Source organism: Solanum tuberosum, unplaced genomic scaffold (genome assembly GCF_000226075.1).
Source record: "Solanum tuberosum cultivar DM 1-3 516 R44 unplaced genomic scaffold, SolTub_3.0 scf00406, whole genome shotgun sequence".
In the NCBI taxonomy this organism is placed as follows: domain Eukaryota; kingdom Viridiplantae; phylum Streptophyta; class Magnoliopsida; order Solanales; family Solanaceae; genus Solanum; species Solanum tuberosum.
The window spans coordinates 294,519-322,260 of NW_006239327.1; the positions used below are offsets into that span (position 1 = coordinate 294,519).

General features: G+C 29.4%; 2 protein-coding genes across 3 annotated transcripts; both read right to left on the minus strand.

Annotated features, from left to right (window-relative positions):
* Positions 1-1,741: 1,741 nt before the first annotated feature.
* On the minus strand, positions 1,742-2,810 carry LOC107057912 (protein PHLOEM PROTEIN 2-LIKE A9-like). The gene is made up of 3 exons (XM_015303044.1): positions 2,701-2,810; positions 2,485-2,561; positions 1,742-2,334 (listed from the first exon to the last, which is right to left on the minus strand). The coding sequence occupies exons 1-3, from the start codon at positions 2,755-2,757 to the stop codon at positions 1,974-1,976; spliced, it is 495 nt and encodes a 164-aa protein (XP_015158530.1). The 5' UTR covers positions 2,758-2,810; the 3' UTR covers positions 1,742-1,973.
* A 2,020-nt stretch (positions 2,811-4,830) lies between these two features.
* LOC107057913 (protein PHLOEM PROTEIN 2-LIKE A9-like) lies at positions 4,831-25,615 on the minus strand. Of its 2 annotated transcripts, XM_015303045.1 has the most exons (3): positions 25,523-25,615; positions 12,099-12,175; positions 4,831-5,198 (listed from the first exon to the last, which is right to left on the minus strand). In XM_015303045.1, exons 1-3 carry the CDS (start codon positions 25,577-25,579, stop codon positions 4,838-4,840), a joined length of 495 nt encoding a protein of 164 aa, XP_015158531.1. In that variant the 5' UTR covers positions 25,580-25,615; the 3' UTR covers positions 4,831-4,837. The 2 variants fall into 2 exon arrangements, 1 of the variants encoding a protein (XP_015158531.1); XR_001471628.1 differs by lacking the exons at positions 12,099-12,175; positions 25,523-25,615 and adding an exon at positions 5,526-5,604.
* Between the last annotated feature and the right edge of the window lie 2,127 nt (positions 25,616-27,742).

Genomic DNA, 27,742 nt, shown 5'->3' on the forward strand with positions numbered 1-27,742 from the left:
TTTCTTTCTTTCTTTCATATTAGTTATTAATAGTCTATGCTGTGTAGTGTGTAGTACAAGCTAACAATATTAATTTTATATTTTTAAAATATATTTTAAACATGTCAATTATTATGACTTATTACATTTTTTACATAATTTTTAAATCTGTATATTTCAAATTTAAAAATTAATTAAATTAAATAATATTGCTGATTTTTAAAAATTAGTGGTACAACTCATATTTAAGAAAAGTACATTCAAACTATATATATTTTTTGTGAAATGTATGGCTAAACACAAGTTCAACACTAATTCAAACTTTTTTTTAAATAATTAATTATATAAAAATAAAAAACATAGTTCTAAATATTTATATTTTTAAATATAAAAATTAATCAAATTAAATAATTTTGATAATTTTTTTAAATTAGCAGTACAAATCATATCTAAGAAAAGTACATTCAAACCTATATTTTTTTGCAAAATGTATGGCTAAACAGAAGGTCAACTTTAATTCAAACTTTTAGAAAAACAATTAATTATATAAAAATATAGAAGAAAAATGTTAGTATATAATATAAAAAGATAGAAGCAAAATGAGCAGTGGAATAAAATAATGCTGCTAAGTAATTCAAGTTTAAGAACCGGAGACCAGCATGCCAAACAGCTGAATCATTAAATTAAAACAAATAATTAAAATAGATGGAGCAATAATAACATTCTTTCTTTTTTTTTGGTAAAAGATAATAACATTCAATATCGCTAAGATATTACCTTTGTTTTTTTTAATTATGCCTAGTATTAATACTCTCTCTATCCCTAATTACCTGTCAACTTTTAAATTGACACACCTATTAATAAAATAATTAATGACATGGTGAGATTACTATTTTACCCCTATTAATTATGAAGTAGATGAATTAAAAATTTAAGATTTTTAAGAAGTTCTATCTTTTTCAAAGTAATTAATTGAGGATATAATAGATTAAAAAAAAATTGTCCTTTCTTGATTTGTCAAAATGGATGAGTAATTAGGGACAACAAAAAAAAAAAAAGTGGATAAATAATTAGGAACAGAGGGAGTATATTGTACACTTAGATTTAGATAAGTGAATTTTAAAATGTTATTGATCTCATATACCTTAATGTATTCACATTTTTTTGCACGACTCTTAAATAACTTTTGGCATGGGAGAGATAGAAGCCACCTTGAAAGGTTCAGCAATGATTTTTTTTTTCTTTTTTCTTAATTATGGATTAATTTTATTATTATACTTTTATATATTTTTATGAATAGCCAATTTTCTATTTTGGATTTTGATGAAACCTTTTATAGGATGAATTCATTTTATTTATATAATTGAGCCATTATATTTTTCTACTTGTTGACTATGTATGTGCTTATTTTTGTTGATCGAATAGAATTGTCATCGATATTATGAGTTGCTAGAGAAAAAAAATGCATATTTAGATTGTTATTGAACAATGTCATTCTTAGGTATATGAGAGATCACTTATAAAAGTGGGTTTAGAGATAACAAAGTTTTGATGTTGTCATAATGAGTGACGAGAAATTGCTAGCTAGAGAGTAGTTTGAAAGAATATATCTAGTACTAAATGACGGTGATTGATCGAGAGATAATCGTGATAAGTTAAAGTATTCACAACATGAATCGATCAACATAACTAAATTAAACATAATTGTCAGGATACTCCTCCTATTGTCCTATATTATGTGAAACTGTTACCGTTTAGGAAATTAATAATTTTTTCTTCATAGTTTCATTTATGATCTGAGCAATACAAATACAAAGTTACAAACGCGAATTCATTTAAGAAAACCCACTCTAAAATACATGAATAAAAATAAGACTCTTAACAATTGAGTTTCCCCTATTTTAAACTCTCATTTACGAATGACAATAATCGATGTATTTCTATTTTTACAACTTTTTTGTAAGACTATTTTTTTCACTCGGCTAAATTAGTTTTTAGGTCTCTATTAAGGTTACAGAATGAATTTTGAGACCTCCTTTCCACTTTTTATTCCAAACTTCATACAATCCAAAATAAATCTTATCAGTATTGTTCCCTTTTCCTTTTGTTATCGTAATAGTTTTTGATATCATCTTTTTGCCATTAGTCTCAGTAGTCAAATTGATCTTTCTCCATTGAGTATTATCTCCCCATTTAGCCATAAGATAAAGTGGCGAATCGCTCCAACCGAACGCATCAGTCATCAATGACATTGTAAATCCAATGTTGTATGATGTTTTCTTCGTTATATTAATATTATCGATGCAACCAGTTACCTCCAACCAATTTACTTGCATAAGTTCTGCATCATCCTTTCTGTAATTCAAATATATTTAATAAAAACGTCAGCATGCTAAAAACAACAAGAGATTTATGTAGTCCTATATTGTCTTCATTATGCAAAATGTAGTCCTTTTAGAAAATTTTATGTTGATAAAAATAAAATTAAAAAAATAGTATTCTTACTCGTTTTTGGGTAGCTTCCAATAACGCTTATCATTTCCCCAAACAATATTAAGAGATTTTGGATAAATTATATAACCCTGCAAGCAACAAAAATAACACTATTAAATAAATAACATAACATAACATAAACTCGATGGATCGATGGATTAAGCATAAGTAATAAGAGAAACAAGAATTGCAATATAGGAAGAAACTAATCTATGAAATGTCCTGCACCTTTTCTGTTACAGAGAATGTTTGATTGCCTTGATAGTGAAGAGATTTTAAAGCCATTTAACTTGCTATATAAGTTGAATTGTAAAGAATGTGGAGATTTGAGTGCCTTATAATAATTTTGGCTACAAAAATCAGATATATATAGAGAGATAGAAATGGAATCAAATCACACGTAATAAGAGACATGCATTTAGCATGGAATATCAACCAATCAAATGGAATAAAATATCATGTCTTATATTCTAATATACGTTGGCATGCATTTTTCTACAAGATTTTTTTGAAGGAAACGTTTTATTCCATATGGGCTTACTTAGTGCGAATAAATCAAGAGTGTCACGCGCGGAATTAGTGATCATGGTCGATTAAATTCAATAGTTTTTATTCAATCAATATATTCTTATTTAAAATAATTATTAAATATATATTAAGTTTAAAACTTAATTATATTTAATAGAAAGTCGTCATTTTAAAATTTTAAAATTTATAAAATTAAAATTATGACTCTGCCTATATAAATCAGAGCAATTATTTTGAACACGAAAAATAATCGAACCGACAACAAAAAAAGTTAGAGAATATACTCCTCACTATAGTGAGTTGTCAAAATTGAATGCATGAGGATAGAGATTGAGCCCAAGTTGATTAAGGTTGAATAATATAATATATTACCCACAAAAAAATTGGCATTGTATTATTCTCACACGGTGAATATTATTAGTTCACATATTCCACTTTTAGACGTTTTCTTCATTGCCTTATTAAAAAAAAATGAACTATCACTTGATTCTAGTCGGCCCAAATTACCTCGAGCTAATTAAAGCCACAAGTTTCAGAATATTTTTTTTGCAAAGTTATAGTTTAATTTGACTTTTCTACTTAATCTTATAGTATTTCCCTAATTACTTGTCCACTTTTAAATTGACACATCTATTAAGAAAACAATAATTGAGAGTTTACCATTTTACCCCTATTAATTATGAAGTTGATGAATTAAAAATGTAAGATCTTCAAGAAGTTATATTTTTTTTTTCAAAGTAATTAATTAAGGGTATAATAGGTAAAAAAAATTGTTCTTTCTTGATTTGTCAAAATAAACAAGTAATTAGGGATAACTAAAAAAGGAAAAGTGGACAAGTAATTAGGGATAGAGGAAGTACTAATGGTTTTTAAAATTCACTTTTTTGCTTTGATTTCTAAGTTCCATCACTTGATTAGTCTTAATTTCATTATGTGAAAGCGGTATCTGAAAATCATAAATATTTGAATTTCAAAATATCAAGAAATTTAATAGACCTTAGTAACATGTATTCACATCTTTTGCATGTCTTTTAAATAACTTTTGATTTGGGGAAAGCTAGAAGCCGTTGTGGAGTAAGGAAAATAAATTTGGCAACAATATTTTTCCTTTCTTCTTGCTATATTTCGCTATTGGTTATGCATTGTACTATTGTGTTACCACATACTTTAATAAATCAAGTATTCATGATCCGTAAAAAATAAATTAGTGAGGCTATAATTATTGTAGAAAAAAAAATCGATCATTAGAAAAGTTACAACTCTAGCTCTCCTCAATCATATAATATAATTGAGAAAATGCAATTGTGTCACACTCACTCTAACATGCTAATTTGGGGAGTCATTTTTCACTAATAATGAACAAGTTAGTGGCAAATCAGAACAATTCTATATAAATCATTCATCATAAGTAACTACATCAAACATAATTGTTCCAAGATACTCCTCTAACCGTCCCATATTTTGTGAACCAAACTATTTTTTCTTTAATTATAATTTTTTTCAAAGTTCATTTTAATGTTTTGAATCATTCACTGTATTAGCTTGTAATGATTTTCGTATAGCCAGCTATCATAAAGTTATAAATTTATTTGTTTTAGCTGATATAGAAGAGAAGAGTGTACGCAGAGAAGTGGGAGGAAAATCATAATTTCATTCATAACGTGAGCAATACTAATTAAAATACAAAGTTACAAACCCAAATTTATTTAAGTAAACACTCCAAAATACATGAACAAAAATAAGACTTCTAACAATTGAGCTTTCGCTATTCTAAATTCTGATTTACGGGATGACAAGGATCGACGTGTTTCTATCTTACAATTGGCTAAACTAGCTTCTAGGTCTCTGTTAAGTTTACAGAATGAATTTTGAGACCTCCTTTCCACTTTTTGTTCCAAACTTCATACAATCCAAAATAAATCTTATCACTATTGTTCCCCTTCCCTTTTGTTATCGTAATAGCTTTTGATATTATCTTTTTACCATTAATCTCAGTTGTCAAATTCACCTTTCTCCATTGAGTGTTATCTCCCCATTTAGCCATAAGATAAAGTGGCGAACCACTCCAACCGAACGCATCAGTCATCAATGACATTGTAAATCCAATCTCGTATGATGTTTTCTTCGCTATATTAATATTGTCAATGCAACCAGTTACCTCCAACCAATTTACTTGCATAAGTTCTGCATCATCCTTTCTGTAATTCAAATATATTTAATGAAAACGTTAGCATGCTTAAATTCCAAATTATAAGGTAGTATGTAGTATAACCCATTTAATTTCTATAACTTAGATAATTTGTTTTGAAAGTCTCTTTCAGCCATTTTAATTTAACGCTTTTGTATATACAACAAGAGATTAGTATAATTAAATTGACCTCAAGATGATTTATGTACTCCTTATAGAAAATTGTATGTTCAACTTCTTTATGAAATCGAAATATATCTCAAAGTTCAATTATAACTTACAAGTATCTAACATATTATAGTCGGCAAAAATAAAAAATAAAAAGCAGTATTCTTACTCGTATTTGGGTAACTTCCAATAACGTTTATCATTTCCCCAAATAATATTAAGAGATTTCGGATAAACTATATAACCCTGCAAGCAACGAAAATAACATTATTAAATTAATACATAACATATCATAAACTCGATGGATCGAGCATAAGTAATAATGCAAGAAGGAAACAAAAATTGCAATATTGGAAGAAATTAATGCATGAATTTCATGCACCTTTTCTGATTTAGAGAATGTGTAATTGCCTTGATAGTGAAGAGATTTTAAAGCCATTTTTTGCTATATAAGAATTTTTTTTAACAAAGAATATGTAGAAAGGACTGTTTCAACATGTCAGCTTTCTGGTATTAAATTAAACTTTAAGGGTATTAAAATCTTTTAAAAAAATTTGCAAGATAAACTTGCTTTAAAAAGTTCTATATCTTGCATTGTTATTTGATCCTAAGTAAAAACTCTTAAAAAGGTCCTCCTTTTTCAATTCAACTACAAACTATACCATGCCATTCAAGAATATGATCGGTCCCACTTTCTTAATATGTCATCGAAGAATATGACAGGTCCCACTTTCATCTCTTTTTTTTTTTTTTACTTAATTCATTATTCAAAAATAAATTTCATTTTGATTGTCATTTTTCATATTAATATTTTTTTTTAAATCACATTTTATCTATCGTATTAATTAATTATTAAACATCAATTAATAGAAATAGTGTAATAAAATAACTATATCAATTATTTTTTAATAAATAGGTCAAACTTAAATATGACAAGTAAAAATGAACAGATATACTATATAATAAGAAGAGATTGTAGAAAGGATAAATAATGACAGAATTAAGGAAAATGTTATCATCTTATTGACTGAGATTTTTATGGGAAATTAATTCACATGCTCTAATTATAATTAATAAAGTAAATAAATGGTATCATTTATTTTACTCTTATATTAAAAATAAAATAAAATTGTTTTACTTTTTTATTTTAATAAATTAAGAAAATTAATTATTTTTGACTGACTTTATCATTATCGTTAAGTAATTATATAAAATACTAATAGTCAAATTAAAATTTTCAAAATATAATTAATAAAATAAATAAGGCATCTTCCCCTATGCTTAATATATATACTCTTATTATATAAGAGAGAGTTCACACTGAAGCAAGCACGTCTCTGTCAACGTGCCCTGCTTCAGCATGTTTCGAAAAAAAAATTAAAAAATGATTTCTTTTGTTCTATTATAATTTAACTAGTGTATAATATTTTTGAAATTATGAGATCCGTTTTAGCTATGACTTTTAGTTTTGAATTCATATTATTTAGTTATAGCTTTATTATTTTTAATGTCGGTAATATTTGTTTATATCTTGTATCTACTTTGAGTAAAAAATTAACGATTGATGACGAAAAATACTTTAATTATGGGGATCTTAATGGACCTCTTCACATTAAATTTGCACAAACCAAAAGTAATTAACAAATTAAGGACCTCTTCACATTAAATTTGAGCAAACAAAAAATAATTAACAACTTAAAAAATAATTTTAAATTTTATCTATATAACATTAATTAAAATTAAAAAATAATAGATATTGGGCCCGTACTAGCACGGGCACCTGTGTCTAGTATAAATAGAAATGGAATCAAGTTAAGATCAATATCACCAACCAAATGGAATAACACAGTCTTATATTTTCTAATATAAGTTGATAGGCATTTTTGTAAAAGTTTTTTTTTAAGGAAACGTTTAAATTATTCCTTCTGGGCTTACTCCGTACAAATCTGAACTAATCAGAGTGATAAAGTGTCATGGGCAAAGCTAGTAACTCGGATATTGATTTGATCTAACTCAATAGTTTTAATTTGCTCAATCGTTATATTTGGTTGAAAACACTTATTGGATATATATACAATATTAAATTTAAAATTCAGTTATTATTATTTAAAGTCACCTTTTTAAAATTCAGAACTTATAAAATTGAAATTGTAACTCTACGGATAAATCATACTAATTAATTTCGAACGTGGAAAATGATCGCACATACAAAAAAAGTTAAGAAAATATACTCCACTTAATAATTAGTTGTCAAAATTGAATGCAATGAAGGTAGAGATTGATTCCAAATTGATAAAGCTCGAATAATTATATGTCAACTGCAAAACTGGCTTTATACTACTCATAAATATTCTCACACGGTAATTGGAATATTACAGTAGTAGTTTATTAAAATATCGTTTTCATTGCTTATTTATTATTAGTTCACATATTCTACTTTTATTAAAACCTTCTTTGAATGAAATATATATCACTTGATTCTAGTCAGCATATATTTATTCCAAAGTAAGTGTAATTGTTCAATGAATACTTGTCTTAATTTTATTATGTGCATGAAAGCTGTATTTGAAAATCATAAATATTTAAATCATATTCTTGTAAAGAGTGATGATCAAACCAAATATCAGTCGATGAAATAACTTCGAAATGTTGAAAAAACATAATGAATTGTACATATAGCAATTGTATGATTAAGTAAATCAAATAGATACACAAGTAATCTCGATTAAATTAATTGTATGATAATAAAATGAATTTTGGGGTAATTGAAATATATAGAAGATCAATTATGCTTTGCCCGACCATGAGTATGTCATGGTTATTGTGGGATGTTGTGATGAAAATTAAATAATCAGATCGACTGAAAAATAATTCACAAGTGATTATACGTTTTTATTATTAGTGGAAAAGCAGTACTATGGAAGTCATCCAAGTAGATGTGTATCCCTCACTTTACAATGGACTTATGTACTCAGAGCTTTAGACAAAGTCCATGAAGAATCTTAAGAGATATGATGTCATGATCCAGACCGTTGTGAGTGACACACACTAACAATAACAACCTAGTGGGAGAACCATGTACGAACCCAACATCGTTCAAAAACCAAGTTTATCATATAAAGAGTAAAACAATTTAACAACCAAAGGATTGAGTCCTCATAAACTCAACTAAATAGTTTTAAAATGTTTAATGCGGAAAAACCTCTAAGAACTAAAAGTCATCATAACCAAAATTCTAAAATAGTCAAACTGGGGATGCAACCCCCGAATCAATCAATAAACTAAAGACTAGTGTCTATCTCCGAAAAGATGGACAAGAAAAGCAGAAGACCCCATGGCAACTCGAAAGATGTAGCACACCCTTGTATTCAAGACATCTCTCAACTGAGGTCTTGGATTAGCTGGTAGAAGATGTGAAGTACTCAACAAAGAAAAGAACAAGTACAACATCACTACACAAACCACAGTGTACTACTAGGAGCACACAATCAATCCAACATAGGAATGTAAACAACTCACCACAAGTAGTAACACAAAACAATGCACATGACAACAATTATCAACCACATAAACTCTCAGTCACATGTCATGGAACAACAATACCTAAGTCAACCAATGCATGACAACATGTCCCATATGATCACAATGCAAATGATCAGTCCTTTCATGGAACCACAATCACTTACCTGGTTCTCTCACATAACCCAAACCCAAATTGTTAGTGTATGACATGGTATCCGATCGAGTCATCCATAGTTAGTATATCAGCATGGTACCCAAGTCAACCAACAATCACAAACAACATGCACAATCACATAGAACAATAAACAATACCACTTGAAAACCACAAGTCGCAATAACAAGTTCGTGGCATGAGATTACCTATATGATGTCATTTCATATGTCTTTCTGCTTTGCATTGCACAAATGATACTACAAAGCAGCAGACATGCATACATACATTATAAACTGGAAACATACGACTATAACCTACCTTGAATCAAGCCTCTTCGAAACTAAATAACACGAATTTTCCCCCTTGCGAAGTGCATCAACTTATTCTTGGTCTAAAACAACAATCAACCACTAATGACTTCGATTATTAACAAATCCTAACCCTTGGCCAAAACATGATCATCTTCCCTAACTTAAGGTTCTTTCCCACCATGGAATTATGGCAAACCTTCCCCTAATAGCAATAACGTAGATTCTAAGGCTTAAGAAGCAATGCATAAGGTTGAGGAGTCGAATTCTTACCTTTATCGAATAATTTCGTGGGAAAACATGTGCAAACTATCCGAAATTGCTCCTCTCAAGTCCCAGAACTCAAAGTGCAGGAAATAAGAGTTTTGGGATTGTTTCTGCACTAAAACTCGATTGGGTCCATTATAGCGGCGTCGTTATAGCGTACTAACCCAATTATAGCGGTCTGCACACTCTGTTGTAGCAGGATGCCTTCCGCTATAGCGGCCTCAACGAAACCTCCGAAACTCAAACTCTAGAAAAACGTCAGTTTTACAACACAAACTGCGCTCCCTTGATGTCCCGACACATACCTTTCACTCCAAAATCAATTTCGAGAGTTAAACTTATCCGAATTTGATTTCGAAAGGCCCTATGGACTCTTCGATGTCTTGTCTACAAGAATACATCAACCAAACCTCAAAAATCACATCCCACCTATCCCTGGATGACCCTAGACCTCACCTAGCCCAGATTTTATCTAAGGCTAGTCTAGCCACAAAAAAAAAAGTCACTACCAGAAAAGTTTTCTAGCCCAAATTATTTCACTATTGGCTTTGTAACATATCGCACTTATAAATGACTATAAAGAATTTAAAAATATGAAATATTGATTTTTGGAAAGAATAAGGAAAATCTGGAAATTTTTGTCTAAGTTAAGAAAATGAGTTTTGGCCATTTTCAAAAGGCCATAACTCCTAGCTCAGGATGAGTTAGGATCAGCTCTTGATATGGTTGGAAATCCCTTGGAGATATCTTTCCAACGCCGCAAAGTTTGCGCTATTTTGACATCATATGAGTGAGCTATGCCTTTCGGAAGTTGGGTCTTCGAGTGCCAGTTCCGTCGAGGGTGTAGGCTCGGAGAGTGACAGGCTTACTCATAACGACCGGGTTAGGTCGTTGCATATGATCGTTTTAAATTGACCCTTGCATAATCTCATGTAAAAAAATTATCGGTAGGAAAACTTTGAACTCGACTTGGTGTTAGAGGTTCATTATGACCCTAATTCACATTTAATACACTTCCAATACTTAGAAATTAGTTTAACACAGATACAAAATTAGAAATCATCGGATTGGAATATATACATATATATATATATATATATATATATATATTATATATTCAAAAAATAGTTTGAATCGTAGCTTATAATTTGTGGGTGAATCTAGTACTAATTTATACTTCTTACACTTGGATAAGTGAGTTTTAAAATGCCACTAAGCTCATATATAGACCTTAGTAACATATATTCACATCTTTTGCATGACTTTTAAATAACTATTGATATGGGAAGAACTAGAAGCTAGCCGTCGTCGTGAAGACTTATTGTTTGGAAAGTCAATAATTTTTCTTCAAATATGATTTTCTCGTTTTTTTTTAAATATCAATTTTGTTTTTAAACTTTTGAAATTTTTCATATTCAAAATATAGTATTTTAACCCTCATAGATCCCTACTACTTATCCAATAAAATACGACAAAGGGAAAGGGTGTGAAGTCCCGAAGGAGAGAATATGAGAGGAAAATCAAATTTCATTTATTATACGAACAATATTAAATACAAATACAAATTTAATTAAAAGAACACATGACTCTAAAATACATGAATAAGATTTTTAACTTAAGTTTTTCCTATATTAAATTATGATTTATGAATGATAATAATCGATGTATTTCTATCATATAATTTTCTTGTAATATTGTTTTTTCACTCGACTAAATTAGTTTTTAGGTCTCTGTCAAATTTACAGAATGAATTTTGAGACCTCCTTTCCACTTTTTGTTCCAAACTTCATACAATCCAAAATAAATCTTATCAGTATTGTTCCCTTTTCCTTTTGTTATCGTAATAGTTTTTGATATCATCTTTTTGCCATTAATCTCAGTTGTCAAATTCACCTTTCTCCATTGAGTGTTATCTCCCCATTTAGCCATAAGATAAACTGGTGAATCTCTCAAACCGAACGCATCAGTCATCAAAGACATTGTAAATCCAATCTCGTAAGATATTTTCTTCGTTATATTAATACTGTCGATGCAACCAGTTACTTCCAACCAATTTACTTGAATAAGTTCCGCATCATCCTTTCTGTAATTCAAATATATTTAATAAAAACGTTAGCGTGCTGAAATACCAAATTATGACATGTAGTTTTACAATCTAATTAATGTACAGATTTAATTTCTATATATAATTTAGATTTGGTGCGCCCATAATTTGTTCTGAAAGTCTCTTTGCGCTAATTTATTGCCTACTTCACATTTTTGCATATATATACCATAAGAGATTATTATAATTAAATTTATCTCAACATGATTTATGCACTCTTATATTGTCTTCATTATGCAAAATGTATTCCATATAGAAAAGTTTATGTTCAACTTCTTTATGAAATCAAAATATATCTCAAAGTTCAGCTATAAGTTACAAGTACGTAACATTAAATAATTGGCAAACATTTTTAAAAAAAGAAAGAAAAAAAAGTTGTATACTTACTCGTAGTTAGGTAACTTCCAATAACTCTTATCATTTCCCCAAACAATATTAAGAGATTTCGGATAAACTATATAACCCTGCAAGCAACAAAAATAACACTATATTAAATAAATAACATAAACATGATGGATCGAGCATAAAGGAAAGTAATAATGGGAGAAACAAGAATTGCAATATTGGAAGAAATTAATGAATGAAATTTCCTGTACTTTTCTGTTTTAGAGAATGTTTGATTGCCTTGGTAATGAAGAGATTTAGAAGCCATTTAATTTGCTATATAAGTTTGAATTATTAAAGAATGTAGAGATTTGAGTGCCTTATAATAATTTTCGCTACAAAAATCAGATATATATAGAGATAGAAATGGAATCAAATCACACGTATTAAGAGACATTTAGCATAGAATATCAACCAATCAAATGGAATAAAATATCATGTCTTATATTCTAATATATATGTTGGCATGCATTTTTCTACAAGTTGTTTTAAGGAAACGTTTTACTCCTTATGGGATTTGGCTTACCTTACTCAGTGGAGTAGCCTGGATACGGGTTCGACTGAACTCAATAGTTTTATTTAAGTAGTATATTTATGTTTAAAATAATCATCAAATATATGTATAGTAAATTTAAAACTCAATTATTATTAATGAAAGATCGTCATTTTAGAATTCAGAATCCATCAAATTAAAATTGTGACTCACTCAAATTTACCAGTTATTTTAAACGCGGGAAATGATAAAACCGACAAAAACAAAGTTAAAAATATACTCCTTACTATAATGAATTGTCAAAATTGAATGCATGAAGGTAGAGATTGAGGCCAATTGAATAATATAATATACCCACAACAAATTTGGCACTGTATATTATTCTCACACGTTGAATATTTACAGTACTATATATAGTTCACATATTCTACTTTTACAACTTTTTTTCATTTATTTTTTTAATCAACTATCACTTGATTCTAGTCAGCCCAAATTACCTCGATTTAATTGTAGTTAAATTTGACTTCTCTACTTAATCTTGGTTTTTAAAATTCACTTTTTTTGCTTTAATTAAACTTTGACATGGAAGATATTAATTAATATAAGATATTTGGTGATAATCAATTTATACCTAAACCGAAAAAAAGCATAATAAGTGAGGGGCCTAATTAAGTTGGACAAAACATGGTCAAAATTCCTATTATTAAATTAACCAGTATACATTCCCGCGCGTTGCACGGATAATATAAAAAATTATTATATATATATGAAATGAAAGAACAAATCACATGATCATTTAATAACTTGTACAATATACTTTGCGTTTGTTCGTTACTACATTATTATTAACTACTTAAAATCATAACATTATCGACTAAATTTTGATTAACTTATCACTTACTTTAATATTCTTTTTCGTTAATCTTCTATTTATATAATACAAATAAATATATATATTTTCATTATAAAATATTATTTAATTTTAATAATATTTTAAATATTATAAGTTTATTGTTATTATTGACACTCTTTATTGTTTTTTTTTTTTTACTTGAATTCAAGTAAAAACATTTGCAAATTATTTGTATTCTTTTGAACATTTTTTGCACTAAGATATTTTATAAGTTTTATATTTTTGTATGTTAACGTATTAATATCTTACTTAATACTAAATTATGATTTTAAATTTGTCCCAAAGTACGAATAGAGATGTTTTTAATATTATCAAAATTGCAAGTGGTATTTTCTCATGGATAATGCTAAAGAAGTTAAATTTTTTGATGAAGGCATTAGATTATTCCGATCATTGTATTACTTAACAACACTAATGACATTCCTTCAAATATAAATACTACCTTATACAATAAGAAAAGTATATAATATTTGAAGCTTTAAGTAATATAAAAATTGAATTATTCTTTGTTATGATATTTTATTTTTAGAGAAAACGAAAAAGTAAGCGAAACTTGATTTATATACGAAAGTTATTTGTCTGCACAATCAAGTGAAACTTAACTTATATACGAAAGTTATTTGTCTGCACAATAATCACGTCAAAGTTGATGTGTGACTTTAACACCTACATATCAAGATCATAAAACATTATAATACAGCCATGCAAACGATTTATACAAAGACATATTCACACACACCATATATTTAATTAGTATCATTTGAATATCACATGCATTTGAATGAACTATATATATATTGCCAGTAAGCTAGAGTTCAAGGATCATGCCCCATTAAATATAGTATTCAATTATAAGCAAACAGAAAAAAGAAAAAAGAAAAAAAAAAGATATGAATTCAATATAACAATAGATAGTATTTTGTGCTAGGAGTCATCCTAGTAAATTTGTCAAGTCAATATTTAATACTCTTTCTATTGCCAAAATAAATTAAAGTTATCCAACAATTACCATCGCTATAATATATAATGGAAATTAAGAATGTTTTGTTAAATTTTTTATTTCTTATACATTAAAAAAATACACATGTAGACTTGTAGTTGTTTAGTCTTCACCTTCATAAATTTTAATAAATTAACAAATGTGACATTTTTTCCATATCCAGTATTACTCTTTATTCTCTTTTTTATTTGTACTAAGTTTGAAATTACGCACAAAAATTAAAGAAATAAATTAATAAAGTGAACAAACTATCTAAATTTCAAATATATGAAATATAAATACATACATTGTCATTAATTCAAGTAGATTTGGAGTTGCTCTTTTACTTCAAGAATCCCCCAAACACGAAAATCTCACTTTTTGTATTCAACGGCATAAGCAGAAAAGATATAGAATTTAACACTTGAATTCAAAAATTGGATCAAACGCATTATATTAGAATATCTTAAGTTAAGAAATATCTAACTATCATCATATTTTTCAATGCATTAAATAATATATATATATATTCACTTTAAACTATGAATTAATTATGCGTCAGTATGACTTACCAAATAAATTGATGAAAATATAATCAATTACTAAAATTTTGAGTGATATATTCAAATATTTATTGCATTAAAAGATCATCAAAAAAGTAGCAAAATATTGCAAAAGAAATAGATTACCAAAATTTTAGGAGATACAATTAGTTATTAATTTATATTACAATAAAAGATAGTCAAAATCTGCAAAAGAAATTTTAAACACTGCTTTATATATAGCATTGATGCAAAATTGGAGAAATTTTTTCAGAAGTATTAGATTTGATTATGTTACTACTGAAATAACAATACAGTCACTCATATTTATCTGTATTAGATAGAAAATACATGTGATGCTTGGACAGAGATTGAACAAAATTAATAAATTACATAAAGTTATGTATGAACAATCAAGGCTCAAGATATTTCCTCACTATCAATATTGAGATTTGAAAACATACAGTAAGTAAAGAGAAAAGAAGAGACAGATAACGTAGTGGATAGAATTAAGGGTAAATTTGAGAAGTTATAACTGCTTTAAATTTTAAAATATTTTAAAATAGTTTATCAATTGTAGAAAAATATTAAATCTTTTTTTAAGATGCCGACATTTGTCATTATGTGTGTATGTTGATGACATGTGTCTATTTTTATTTTAAATTTTGAATTTGTAATATTTAATTAGTAATATAATATTTAATTATTTATAATTTAAAATTCTGAAAATTTATGATAATGACATGTGGCGTTTTTTCTTCTCCTATTATATATAGATAGATTAGTTGGATTCATGATAATGTTTTAAATGACGAAAGAAGTGATTGTGTATTTCCTTTAATATTTGCTTATTGGCATATATTTATTCCAAAGCAAGTGTGATTGTTCAATGAATACAACAACAGTAGAGTAGGTCTAGTTTTATCTTAATTTCATTATGTGAAATCAGTATTTGAAAATCATAAATATTTGAATTTTAAAGCAGTAAGAACTTCAGTTGATTTAATTAAATTAAATTCTTGTAAAGAATGATGGTCAAACCAAGTATATATCAATTGAAATAAGTTTAAATGTTGGGAAAACATAATGAATTGTATACTACATGGTATAGGAATTGGCCAAAAAGTAAAGTAAATAAACAAAGTAATCCGATCAAATTTATTTGAGGATAATGAAATGAGGCATGAGCGTAATTGAAAATTGAAATATACAAGATTAATTTGCATGACAACGTTTCATATTTTAGTATCATCACTCATCTCATATTTTGTGTTATTTTTTTAAGAAATAACTTAGATAGTTGTATTTTGGTTGGACTTATAAAGAAATATTTGGAGAACAAATTATTTATATGTTGTATGAATACTTTACCGAAAAAATCCAAAAACCTGAAAAAACCCGAGGTTTATTAGTTTGGTTTGATTTAAAAATTAAAAAATTCGACACAAATAATTTGGTTTGGTATTTGAAAAACCCGAACCAACTCGAGGTTGTAAAACTCGAAAAAAAAACCCCAGTTTTATTAGTTTGATTTGGTTTATAAATTTAAAAACTTTACACAAATGGTTTGGTTTGATATTTGAAAAACGCGAACCAACCCGACCCTGCTAATAATAAACAAGTTGTGGCAAATCAGAACAATTCTATATATTTCCAAACGAAAAGGAAGTTGTTGGGAAGGCTACAGGGAATTCAATCCTCTCCAAACTACCCTGGTAGCAACTTCTCCTAGACCTAGAAAATAGACTTATAATCGAATACAATGAAATCTTAAAAAGAGAGGAAGAATATTGGAAGCTCAGGTCCCGAATAAATTGGTTAGCATAAGGTGATGCTAATACTAAGTTCTTCCACTCTACCACCCTAAATCGTCGTAGAAGAAATAAAATCTTGTCCTTACAAATAGACGACGGCAGTTGGTTAAGCAATCAAAATGACATCCTAGAGTTCACCACCTCTTACTTTGCCAACTTGTTTAACTCTAACCACAACCAGTCCCCTAGATGCTTCGTAACTCAAGATCATTCCTTATCCAGAGAAGACCTTACCTCTATGGGTGACACCTTAAGTGAAGGAGAAATTGCACTTGCAGTCTTCTCCTTCAAGCCGCATAAGGCGCCTGGGCCAGACGGTGTCCATCCTTTCTTCTACCAAAAATACTGGAAAACAGTAGGACATTCAGTAATAGAATTCTGTAAAAAAAACTTGGGCAGATGAATGCATCAACCCAGAAATTAACAGCACAAATGTGTGTCTTATACCTAAAGAGAAAAATGCTTCGAACCTAAAAGATTTTAGACCCATTAGCCTTTGTAATACCACCTACAAGATAATTACTAAAATCATAGTAAACAGAATTAAACCTATTCTTAACAAAATTATTGGCCCCTGCCAGGCAAGTTTCTTTAAGAACATGCAGGCTACCGATAACGTTATTATTGTACAGGAGATTCTAAACCACTTTAAAAAAATGAAGGGTCAGTACGGAAATATGATATTAAAGATAGACCTAGAGAAGGCCTTTGACAAGTTAGAATGGTCTTTTGTGAAATATACCCTGCATTTTTTCAATTTTCCCCTAAAGATCATAAACCTCATAATGTCTTGCATCTCTTCTAGTAAGATTGCTATCTTAATTAACGGTACTACAACAAAATATATTACACCCAACAGAGGAATTAGGCAAGGGGACCCTATGTCCCCTTACCTATTCATTATGTGTATGGAGGTACTTGCAAGAAAATTAATAGCCAAGTACTCCAGAAAGTGTGGAAACCCGTACGAATCGCAGGAAAGGGACCTAAACTATCCCATCTATTCTTTGCAGACGATTTAGTACTTATAGGAAAAGCGGAACTTGAAACTTGCTTAGCAATAAAAAAATACATTGCAAGATTTCTGCTGTATGAGTGGACAGAGTGTAAACCATGCTAAATCAAAAATTCTATTCTCTAATAATTGTAGTAACTCACTCAATCAATCCCTATCGGTAGCTATAGGAATCCAAGAAAGTAGTAACTTTGGGAAGTACCTTGGGTTCCCTATTTTTCACCAAAAGCCCACAACTAGGGATTTCCAATTCATTATAGATAATATGCAGTCAAAGTTAGCTAGTTGGAAAACGAAATTCTTGAACATAGCGGGTAGAACCACGCTAGCAAAATTGTCCCTTAATAGCATCCCAACGTATATAATGCAATTAACTAAGCTGCCTGCTTGTATCACGAAAAGGGTGGATCAAATCCAGCGTAATTTTATCTGGGGGTCCACGGATATTAAAAAAAAAGCTTCACCCTATTAATTGGAACTTAGTTACGACAAGCAAAAAAGATGGTGGTCTAGGAATCCAAAGATGTAGCATAAAAAATAGAGTCATGTTAGCAAGACTAGCCTGGAGGGTATTTAAAAACCCAAATGCCCTATGGGCAAAAACGCTCCTAGACATTTATACAAAATCAAATGGTCTAAGGAATAACTCAAATCATAAAAAACAAAAAAGTTCCTACTGGAAAAACATAATAAACGGATGGGAAGAGTGCAAAGAATGCATTCACTGGCTAGTTAGGGACGGAAAACAAATAAATTTTTGGACGGACCATAACTCCACGACGCTAAGAAACATGCTTAGTGGGCCCCTTCCTATGGAAGATACGGAGAGGTTAGTTAATTCAGTCATTATAAAGGGGCAGTGGAAGCTTGAGAATATTCCTTACCCTTTACTACAAAGTGTCATTTATCAAATTAACATCCCCCATATTCCAAATCCAAAAGATAAGCCTTATTGGGCACTTACAGCTAATGGGTCATTCACCACATCCTCAGTGTATCATCATATTAAGGGAAAATTAATCAAAACATAAAGTTTCTTCCAATAAGGAATTTAACGGGATCTGGAAACTCCAGTGCCCGAACAAAATTAAATTCTTCCTCTGGCTTAGCAATCATAGGTGTAACGACCCTAAAAACGAACTAGTGAAACTAGAGCCTCACATGTGAGTTTGGAGTTGAGAACTTGATGAAATGATGAGAAATGACCATGACGTTCGGAAACTAGTCATTTGAACTAGTGAGTTGTAAGGGTCAACTTTAAATGGTCATATCTTTTAGCTCAAAATGAATTATGTGGACCTTTACCTATCCAATTAAAGGTCTCTGAGTCCTCTTTCCAACGCCATTGAGTTTGCCCAATTCCGACCTTGGAGTAAAACGTTATGCCTGAAATAGTGAAGCACTGTCCAAAGGACGAGTTTAGACGGGAATGGGCACAATTTTTAAGTCAAGACTTTATGGGTCCTTAGTCCTTTTCCAAAATTGACCCTATGCTATTCTTTTCCTTTCCTAGCAACTATAAGACCTTTTTATGACCCAATTCCTTTCATTTAAGTCACTCCTCTTAGAATTTCCAAAAAAAAATGAAGCTATATGTGAAGGTATGATGTGAATGAGTTTTATGTGAAGCTATATGTGAAGGAATGATGTGAATGAGTTTTATGTGAAGCTATATGTGAAGGAATGATGTGAATGAGTTTTATGTGAAGCTATATGTGAAGGAATGATGTGAATGAGTTTTATGTGAAGCTATATGTGAAGGAATGATGTGAATGAGTTTTATGTGAAGCTATATGTGAAGGAATGATGTGAATGAGTTTTATGTGAAGCTATATGTGAAGGAATGATGTGAATGAGTTTTATGTGAAGCTATATGTGAAGGAATGATGTGAATGAGTTTTATGTGAAGCTATATGTGAAGGAATGATGTGAATGAGTTTTATGTGAAGCTATATGTGAAGGAATGATGTGAATGAGTTTTATGTGAAGCTATATGTGAAGGAATGATGTGAATGAGTTTTATGTGAAGCTATATGTGAAGGAATGATGTGAATGAGTTTTATGTGAAGCTATATGTGAAGGAATGATGTGAATGAGTTTTATGTGAAGCTATATGTGAAGGAATGATGTGAATGAGTTTTATGTGAAGCTATATGTGAAGGAATGATGTGAATGAGTTTTATGTGAAGCTATATGTGAAGGAATGGTGTGAATGAGTTTTATGTGATCTTGTGATGATCCTATGTAAAGTGGATAGCATTGTGAGTTAAAGTATGATTTCTCATGATGTATATATGAAATGATGTTGGATTATGAAGTATCCTTAAATGAAAATGTTGTGACTTGGTTGGTAGACTAAAGTGTCCCTCCTTGTTACTTAAAGTCTTGAATGCATGAATGTGTGAAATGGGCAAAACTAAGAAATGGTGCCCTTTCATAAGTCTAGCTTTCCTAAGTAAATGTAAAACCATGAAATCGGTAGACCTAATGGTGGTAGCCCTTCTCATGTGTGAAATGATGAACCTTGGATCGGTAGGCCTAAGGCACCCTTCTAGGGGGATTTAATGAGCTATCCTTATGAACCTTGATTGGCCATGACTAAGAAATGGGGCCTTTCTTGGGAAGAGGTACTATGAGTTGGTTGAACTAGAAAAGGAACCTTCTCTAAGTACATATGTGATTGAATACTCTATGGGAAACAAGGCTAGCACCGAGTGGATGTGGTTAGGAAGGTGGCCTAGTTGAGTATGAGATTAGGCACAATGAACTTCCTTGGACATCCCTTAACCATGTGCCTACATGGGTTGCTTACTAGTTCTACCTTTGGCAAGTAGAACAACCTCCACGGAGTAGGATAGACTCCGGATTCCATACCTAGCTAGTATGGTCTATGTCGGTTATGCCTATTCCCATCATGTGGGATGTGCACTCTAGTTATTGGATAGGTTCTACAACGTGTAGGTAGTAGTATGGGATGCTATCTACACATGGCACGAGTAGGCTTTGAAGATACTAAAGTGAGTTCCCTAAGTCTAACGACTATTATGTGAAAGTCCCCTTATGTGCTTGAATGTCTCCAAAATGGTTTCTTAAAGAATGTTGGTCTATTGATGTTATGTTGTAAAGGAAATGTCCTTATCTAAGGTAATCTTGGGGAACACTTAAGTGTGCTTGAAGAGGTTGTATGGGCGGTCACTTCTTGTCTTACTCAAGTGTGTCTTAAGGTTTAATTAGGTAGAGGTCCTATGGTAATGAAATGACAATGTGTTCTTTTATAGCTAAGCATGGGTTGTATATGGACTTATGTTAAGTATGTGTGTGCTTGGCTATGGTCTTATATGTTAATGTTGACTTGTTTTATGTCTTTTATACTTGTGAAGTGAAGGTTTTTATCAAAATGATATGAAGGCATACATTCCTTGTAAATGTCCGTTGTGCATATTTTCTTGCATGGACTCCATACTTAGTACTTAATTTTGCTAATCCCTTTCTTTCCCTTTTTGGACTAAAGTGTAGGGATTTGGAGATGGTGACATGTCATGGCTACTTGATAGGTTTCTAAGTGTTGGAGATGAAGACTTGGTGAGTCCTCATAGATTCGAGGACAATACCCTACATGTTCCTTTTGATGTATTTCTAGTATTGTTTAAGTTGTGTACGAGATTAGTCCCAAATTTTGTACTCTAAAGTATTAGATGGTTTTGAGACATCATGTATAAAGTCTAGAAAGTCTTCCGCTTGCTATTATTTTGATTTTTTTTATGAAATGTTTTCTTGGTAAAGAAAGTTTTAAATTCCTTATAGTTTTAGTGTCTATGCGATGAATGAATGCTAAGAGGCTTGTATTAGACCTCTTCGAGGTCGAGTACGCCGGTTACGAATAGGGGGTGCTCCCGGGTCGTGACAATAGGAGACTACCGACAAGCCAGCATCTACACTCTATTGGGATCAACATCAGTCCAATTTGTCCTATATGTGGAGATGTAGAAACCGATACACATATCTTTGTAGAATGCCCCAAAGCATTAAAACTTTGGGAAAAATTAGGCCTAGTCGATCAGTTAAAACCTATCCTAGATAAGAGAGAAACAGACTAGCTTTTTACAATTAGGAAAATCAAGAATTTTAACATACATTGACTCGAATTACGCTTTTCCTTACTATGTATGGAGCATATGGTTGAACAGGAACCATAATTTCCATAATGAAAAGAAAGACGACATCTTAACTTCCATACCGCTAGACAGAGCATTAGAGTTCTTCTACCTAGGTTTAAAGGAAAACGTTGGAAATAAGACTAGAACTAATCTAAAGTGGGTGGTGCCCGAAACGGGCTTTAAACTAAACACGGATGGTTCTTTTAATTATCTCACGAGGAAGGGGGGAGCGGGAGGAGTTTTACGGGATACTAGGGGTTCTTGGATAACAGGGTTCTCAACAAAGACAAACGTTATGAATGCGCTCCACACTGAAATATTAGCTCTCCTAATGGGATTAAGAATGGCAGATAGACACAAGTTAACACCACTTCAAATAGAAACAGACTCATCAGACATCCTTGTGCTGATTTACGAAGGAAACGATTCTTTTTCTAACATAATCCTTGAATGCAGGGCATTGCTCCAGAGGCAGGGGAACCCACAGATCACCCTTAGACGCAGGGAGCAGAACCAGGTGGCGGATAGATTAGCTAAAGAAGCGGTTAAGCTAAAGGAAAACATAGATTTTGTGGAATGGTCAGCCCCACCCATGTTCATCATGAAGAATATCGATGCGGACAAGGAGGGAGTAACCTTTATTAGGCCTGACATGCCACCTTCATCACCGAATAGTGTAACTCTAGTTGATAATGTAGTAGGTATTCCTGTATTTTGTAACATGGAGCGGACATCTACTTCTTTGTTCAGCACGAATACTATAGATGCTGGAAAGAAGGGAGCAAATTTTCAGACCTTTGACATGCCTCCTCCATCTTCGGATAGTATAGCCTTAGTAGCTAATTTACCTAGTATTCAAGCTGATTGTAATGCTTCTAGCCACCTGAATTGTATGGATGCATCATATCATATTATACTAAAAGTGGAAAGTCACAAACTTAAAAGTTGAAATACCATTTTATCCTTATCCTAATTTAAAATATCTAATTAAATAATAATATTCTAATTACCTAAAGATTGAAATATTTAATTAAATAATGATATTAAAATCACATAAATGGTGAGTGAATGAAAGTTCAGTAGTGTTTTTTTGTGTGTTTAATTTTTTAGAAGTTCAACAGTCTCATTTAATGCTGCATATTCAGTTTTCCCTCAATATGCCCACATAATTTATTTACTACAATCTTAACCAAGCATCCTTATTAATCTTTTTCCTCAATTTTTGTTTTTTTTTTTCCTTTTTGATGTAAAATTTCTGCCCTTTAATTTCTAATTTCCAAATAATATTATTTTTTACTATTCATGTTAAACGTAATACCTCTATAGCTAAAAGTTGTCTGTTCAATTCATATAACTGCATCTTTAAAGGTAATGTACATTGTACTGACTTTTTCTTTTCCCAACCATTAATTTTTCCTCACAATTTAATATATTCTTAATTGCTCTCTATAAAGGTCCGCAATAAGTTGTTTTCTTTTTATTGTTCTATTTGTCTTCTTCTCATATACATTTTTTCCAGGTATGATCACAACTATTATTTCACTGTTAATATGTCATTGCTTTTGTTTTGTTACTTTCGTTTCCTCTTGAATTTCATTGGATGTCACTTAATTTATCGACATGTTTTGTTTTTGATTTCTTTCCACCTTTACCCTTTTGTTTGAGCAATTCTCTAATTGAGGCTTTCGACTTGGAAAATGTTTGTTGTTGAGATACTTTCATACATATATTTGTCAAAATATAATCCCTATCAATTATATAGATTTTGTTCGATTAGAAATTACATTTATCATTGGTTAACTCATTGTCTCTTTATGTGTAATTATTAATACTTTTACAGGTTTCTTGCTTATTACTTCCACATAATTGGCATGGTAACACTTTCTCACTTTGTATTTACTTTTCAAAAACTAATTTGGTATTTATATTATTGTTGGATGAAGTATACCAACTGCTTGATTAGTATCTCTCTATCTTCAGAAACTCAAAGTAATCAAAATAAAAAATTTAACTTTGAACAAATATATTTATAGATTACTAAAACTTACTAATTATTTCTAGCGTTATATCCACAGCCTAATCTTATCCCACAACTTTTAATTTTCTTCGGGCTATCTGCTTCTTTTATTTTCAGTTAAATTTGTTCATATCCTTTATTTAGATGCAATAAAATTTTACAATACTCCAAGTTTTAAATGTATCATATTAATATTCTTATGTCGATAGTTATTAAGGATCTCTATAACCAGTAGTTATTACTTTCTTCCCCAGGTGTACATCATAAAATTGACAGTGATCCCATGCATCCAAATAAAGATATATGTTAATTGAATTTCCGTACAACTTTAACATATGACTGTAATATGGTGGAGGTTACAATTTTGTAAAGACAAGACACAAGCATTAAGGCATGAAGTATTTGTAATCATAAGTGATGTTGCTCATATTCATATTTGAACTATGTATTGTTGAACTATCACATAAATTAAATAATTTGATAAATTAAGAAAACCTCATAAGAAAACGTCATATAATTTGTGGATTGTGTACAACTACCGACTATAGTAATAGTGGCCGAAGTAAAAGAATAACACTAAAGAAACTTTTTCTTTTTTTGTTTTGAAAATAAACACCTCTTAAAGTGAATAAATCACTTTTTATATGGTAATTTATTTATTGAATTTGTACTTACCCAAATTAAAGCCTCATCTTTATAAGTTTGTGTATAAGAATGCTATTATGTTGTTATCAGATGATGTAAAGTTTGTTTTTTCATGCTACACTAGCTATGCCAAAAGGCACATGGATAGCTATAGATAATAAGAATTTATTTTAATTTGAATGAGACTATAACAAATTTAATATCACGATACATATGTATCATCTAAAGTCTTGAGAACAAATACTTACTCTATTTATGTTAAATTAATATCTAATATAATGTTAATATACATTATTTAAGATTTTTATTTGTACGTTGTTGTGCCGGAGAGATTCTTAGAAAGAGTTTGAGTCAATTTTTTTAACTTTAATAATTAGTTTTAAAATATAATTGTTCTACTCATTCATCTCAAGTTCAACTATGATATTGTTTTGACATATATGAACACCAATTATCAATTTGAGTTTTTTCCTCTTTTAATTTAATTTTGAATCTCACACTAATATTTTAATAGTATTTATTAATTGTTAGGAATACACGTGCAACGCACGTGTCCAGGACTAGTATTATATATAAATAAATTAACTCCTTCTCAACCAAAAAAAAAAAAAGAACAATTCTATATAAATCAGTCATCGTAACTACATTAAACATAATTCCACGATACTACTCTAACCGTCCCATATTGTGTGAAAATGTAATACTATGTTGTGAACCAAACTATTTTTTCTTTAATTATAATTTTTTCCAAACTTCATTTTAATGTTTTGAATCATTCACTGTATTAGCTTGTAATGATTTTCGTATATATATAGTATATCCAGCTATCATAAAGTTATGAATTTCATGAACCTTTTCTGTTTTAGAGAATGTGTAATTGCCTTGATAGTGAAGAGATTTTGAAGCCATTTTTTGCTATATAAGAATTTTTTTTTACAAAGAATATGTAGAAAGGACAGTTTCAACATGTCAGCTTTCTGGTATTAAATTAAACTTTAAGGGTATTAAAATCTTTTAAAAAAATTTGTTGCTTAAAAAATTAGTTCTATATTTTGCATTGTTATTTGATCCTAAGTAAAAACTCTTAAAAAGGTCCTCCTTTTTCTATTCAACTACAAACTATACCCATTCAAGAATATGATCGGTCCCACTTTCTTAATATGTCATCGAAGAATATGACAGGTCCCACTTTCATCTCTTTTTTTTTACTTATTCATTATTCAAAAATAAATTTCATTTTGATTGTCATTTTTCATATTAATAATTTTTTTAAATCACATTTTATCTATCGTATTAATTAAATATTAAACATTAATTAATAGAAATAGTGTAATAAAATAACTATATCAATTATTTTTTTAATAAATAGGTGAAATTTAAATATGACAAGTAAAAATGAACGGATATACTATATAATAAGAAGAGATTGAAGAAAGGATAAATAATGACAGAATTAAGGAAAATGTTATCATCTTATTGACTGAGATTTTTATGGGAAATTAATTCACATGCTCTAATTATAATTAATAAAGTAAATAAATGGAATCATTTAGTTTACTCTTATATTAAATATAAAAAAAAAATTGTTTTACTTTTTTATTTTAATAAATTAAGAAATTAATTATTTTTGCCTGACTTTATCATTATCGTTAAGTAATTATATAAAATACTAATAGTCAAGTTAAAATTTTCAAAATATAATTAATAAAATAAATAAGGCATCTTCCCCTATGCTTAATATATATACTCTCTTATTATATAAGAGAGAGTTCACACTGAAGCAAGCACGTCTCTGTCAACGTGCCCTGCTTCAGCATGTTTCGAAAAAAAAATTAAAAAATGATTTCTTTTGTTCTATTATAATTTAACTAGTGTATAATATTTTTGAAATTATGAGATCCGTTTTAGCTATGACTTTTAGTTTTGAATTCATATTATTTAGTTATAGCTTTATTATTTTTAATGTCGGTAATATTTGTTTATATCTTGTATCTACTTTGAGTAAAAAATTAACGATTGATGACGAAAAATACTTTAATTATGGGGATCTTAATGGACCTCTTCACATTAAATTTGCACAAACCAAAAGTAATTAACAAATTAAGGACCTCTTCACATTAAATTTGAGCAAACAAAAAATAATTAACAACTTAAAAAATCTAAAAATTACATTAAAATTTAATCAACTTTTTAAATTTTATCTATATAACATTAATTAAAATTAAAAAATAATAGATATTGGGCCCGTACTAGCACGGGCACCTGTGTCTAATATAAATAGAAATGGAATCAAGTTAAGATCAATATCACCAACCAAATGGAATAACATAGTCTTATATTCTAATATAAGTTGATAGGCATTTTTGTAAAGTGTTTTTTTAAGGAAACGTTTAAATTATTCCTTCTGGGCTTACTCCGTACAAATCTGAACTAATCAGAGTGATAAAGTGTCATGGGCAAAGCTAGTAACTCGGATATTGATTTGATCTAACTCAATAGTTTTAATTTGCTCAATCGTTATATTTGGTTGAAAACACTTATTGGATATATATACAATATTAAATTTAAAATTCAGTTATTATTATTTAAAGTCACCTTTTTAAAATTCAGAACTTATAAAATTGAAATTGAAACTCTACGAATAAATCATACTAATTAATTTCGAACGTGAAAAATGATCGCACAGACAAAAAAAGTTAAGAAAATATACTCCACATAATAATGAGTTGTCAAAATTGAATGCAATGAAGGTAGAGATTGATTCCAAATTGATAAAAGCTCGAATAATTATATGTCAACTGCAAAACTGGCTTTATACTACTCATAAATATTCTCACACGGTAATTAGAATATTACAGTAGTAGTTTATTATAATAATATCGTTTTCATTGCTTATTTATTATTAGTTCACATATTCTACTTTAATTAAAATAACCTTCTTTGAATGAAATATATATCACTTGATTCTAGTCAGCATATATTTATTCCAAAGTAAGTGTAATTGTTCAATGAATACTTGTCTTAATTTTATTATGTGCATGAAAGCTGTATTTGAAAATCATAAATATTTAA

Bases quoted from the DNA above. Each gene is read 5' to 3' on its own strand.
- LOC107057913 (XM_015303045.1), bottom strand. From the start codon at position 25,579: ATGGCTTCAAAATCTCTTCACTATCAAGGCAATTACACATTCTCTAAA. The intron at 12,176-25,522 runs GTTCATGAAATT...TGTTGCTTGCAG, and splicing joins CATTCTCTAAAACAGAAAAG to GGTTATATAGTTTATCCGAA. The intron at 5,199-12,098 runs GTAAGTATACAA...TTTGAATTACAG, and splicing joins TGGAAGTTACCTAACTACGA to AAAGGATGATGCAGAACTTA.
- LOC107057912 (XM_015303044.1), bottom strand. From the start codon at position 2,757: ATGGCTTTAAAATCTCTTCACTATCAAGGCAATCAAACATTCTCTGTA. The intron at 2,562-2,700 runs GTGCAGGACATT...TGTTGCTTGCAG, and splicing joins CATTCTCTGTAACAGAAAAG to GGTTATATAATTTATCCAAA. The intron at 2,335-2,484 runs GTAAGAATACTA...TTTGAATTACAG, and splicing joins TGGAAGCTACCCAAAAACGA to AAAGGATGATGCAGAACTTA.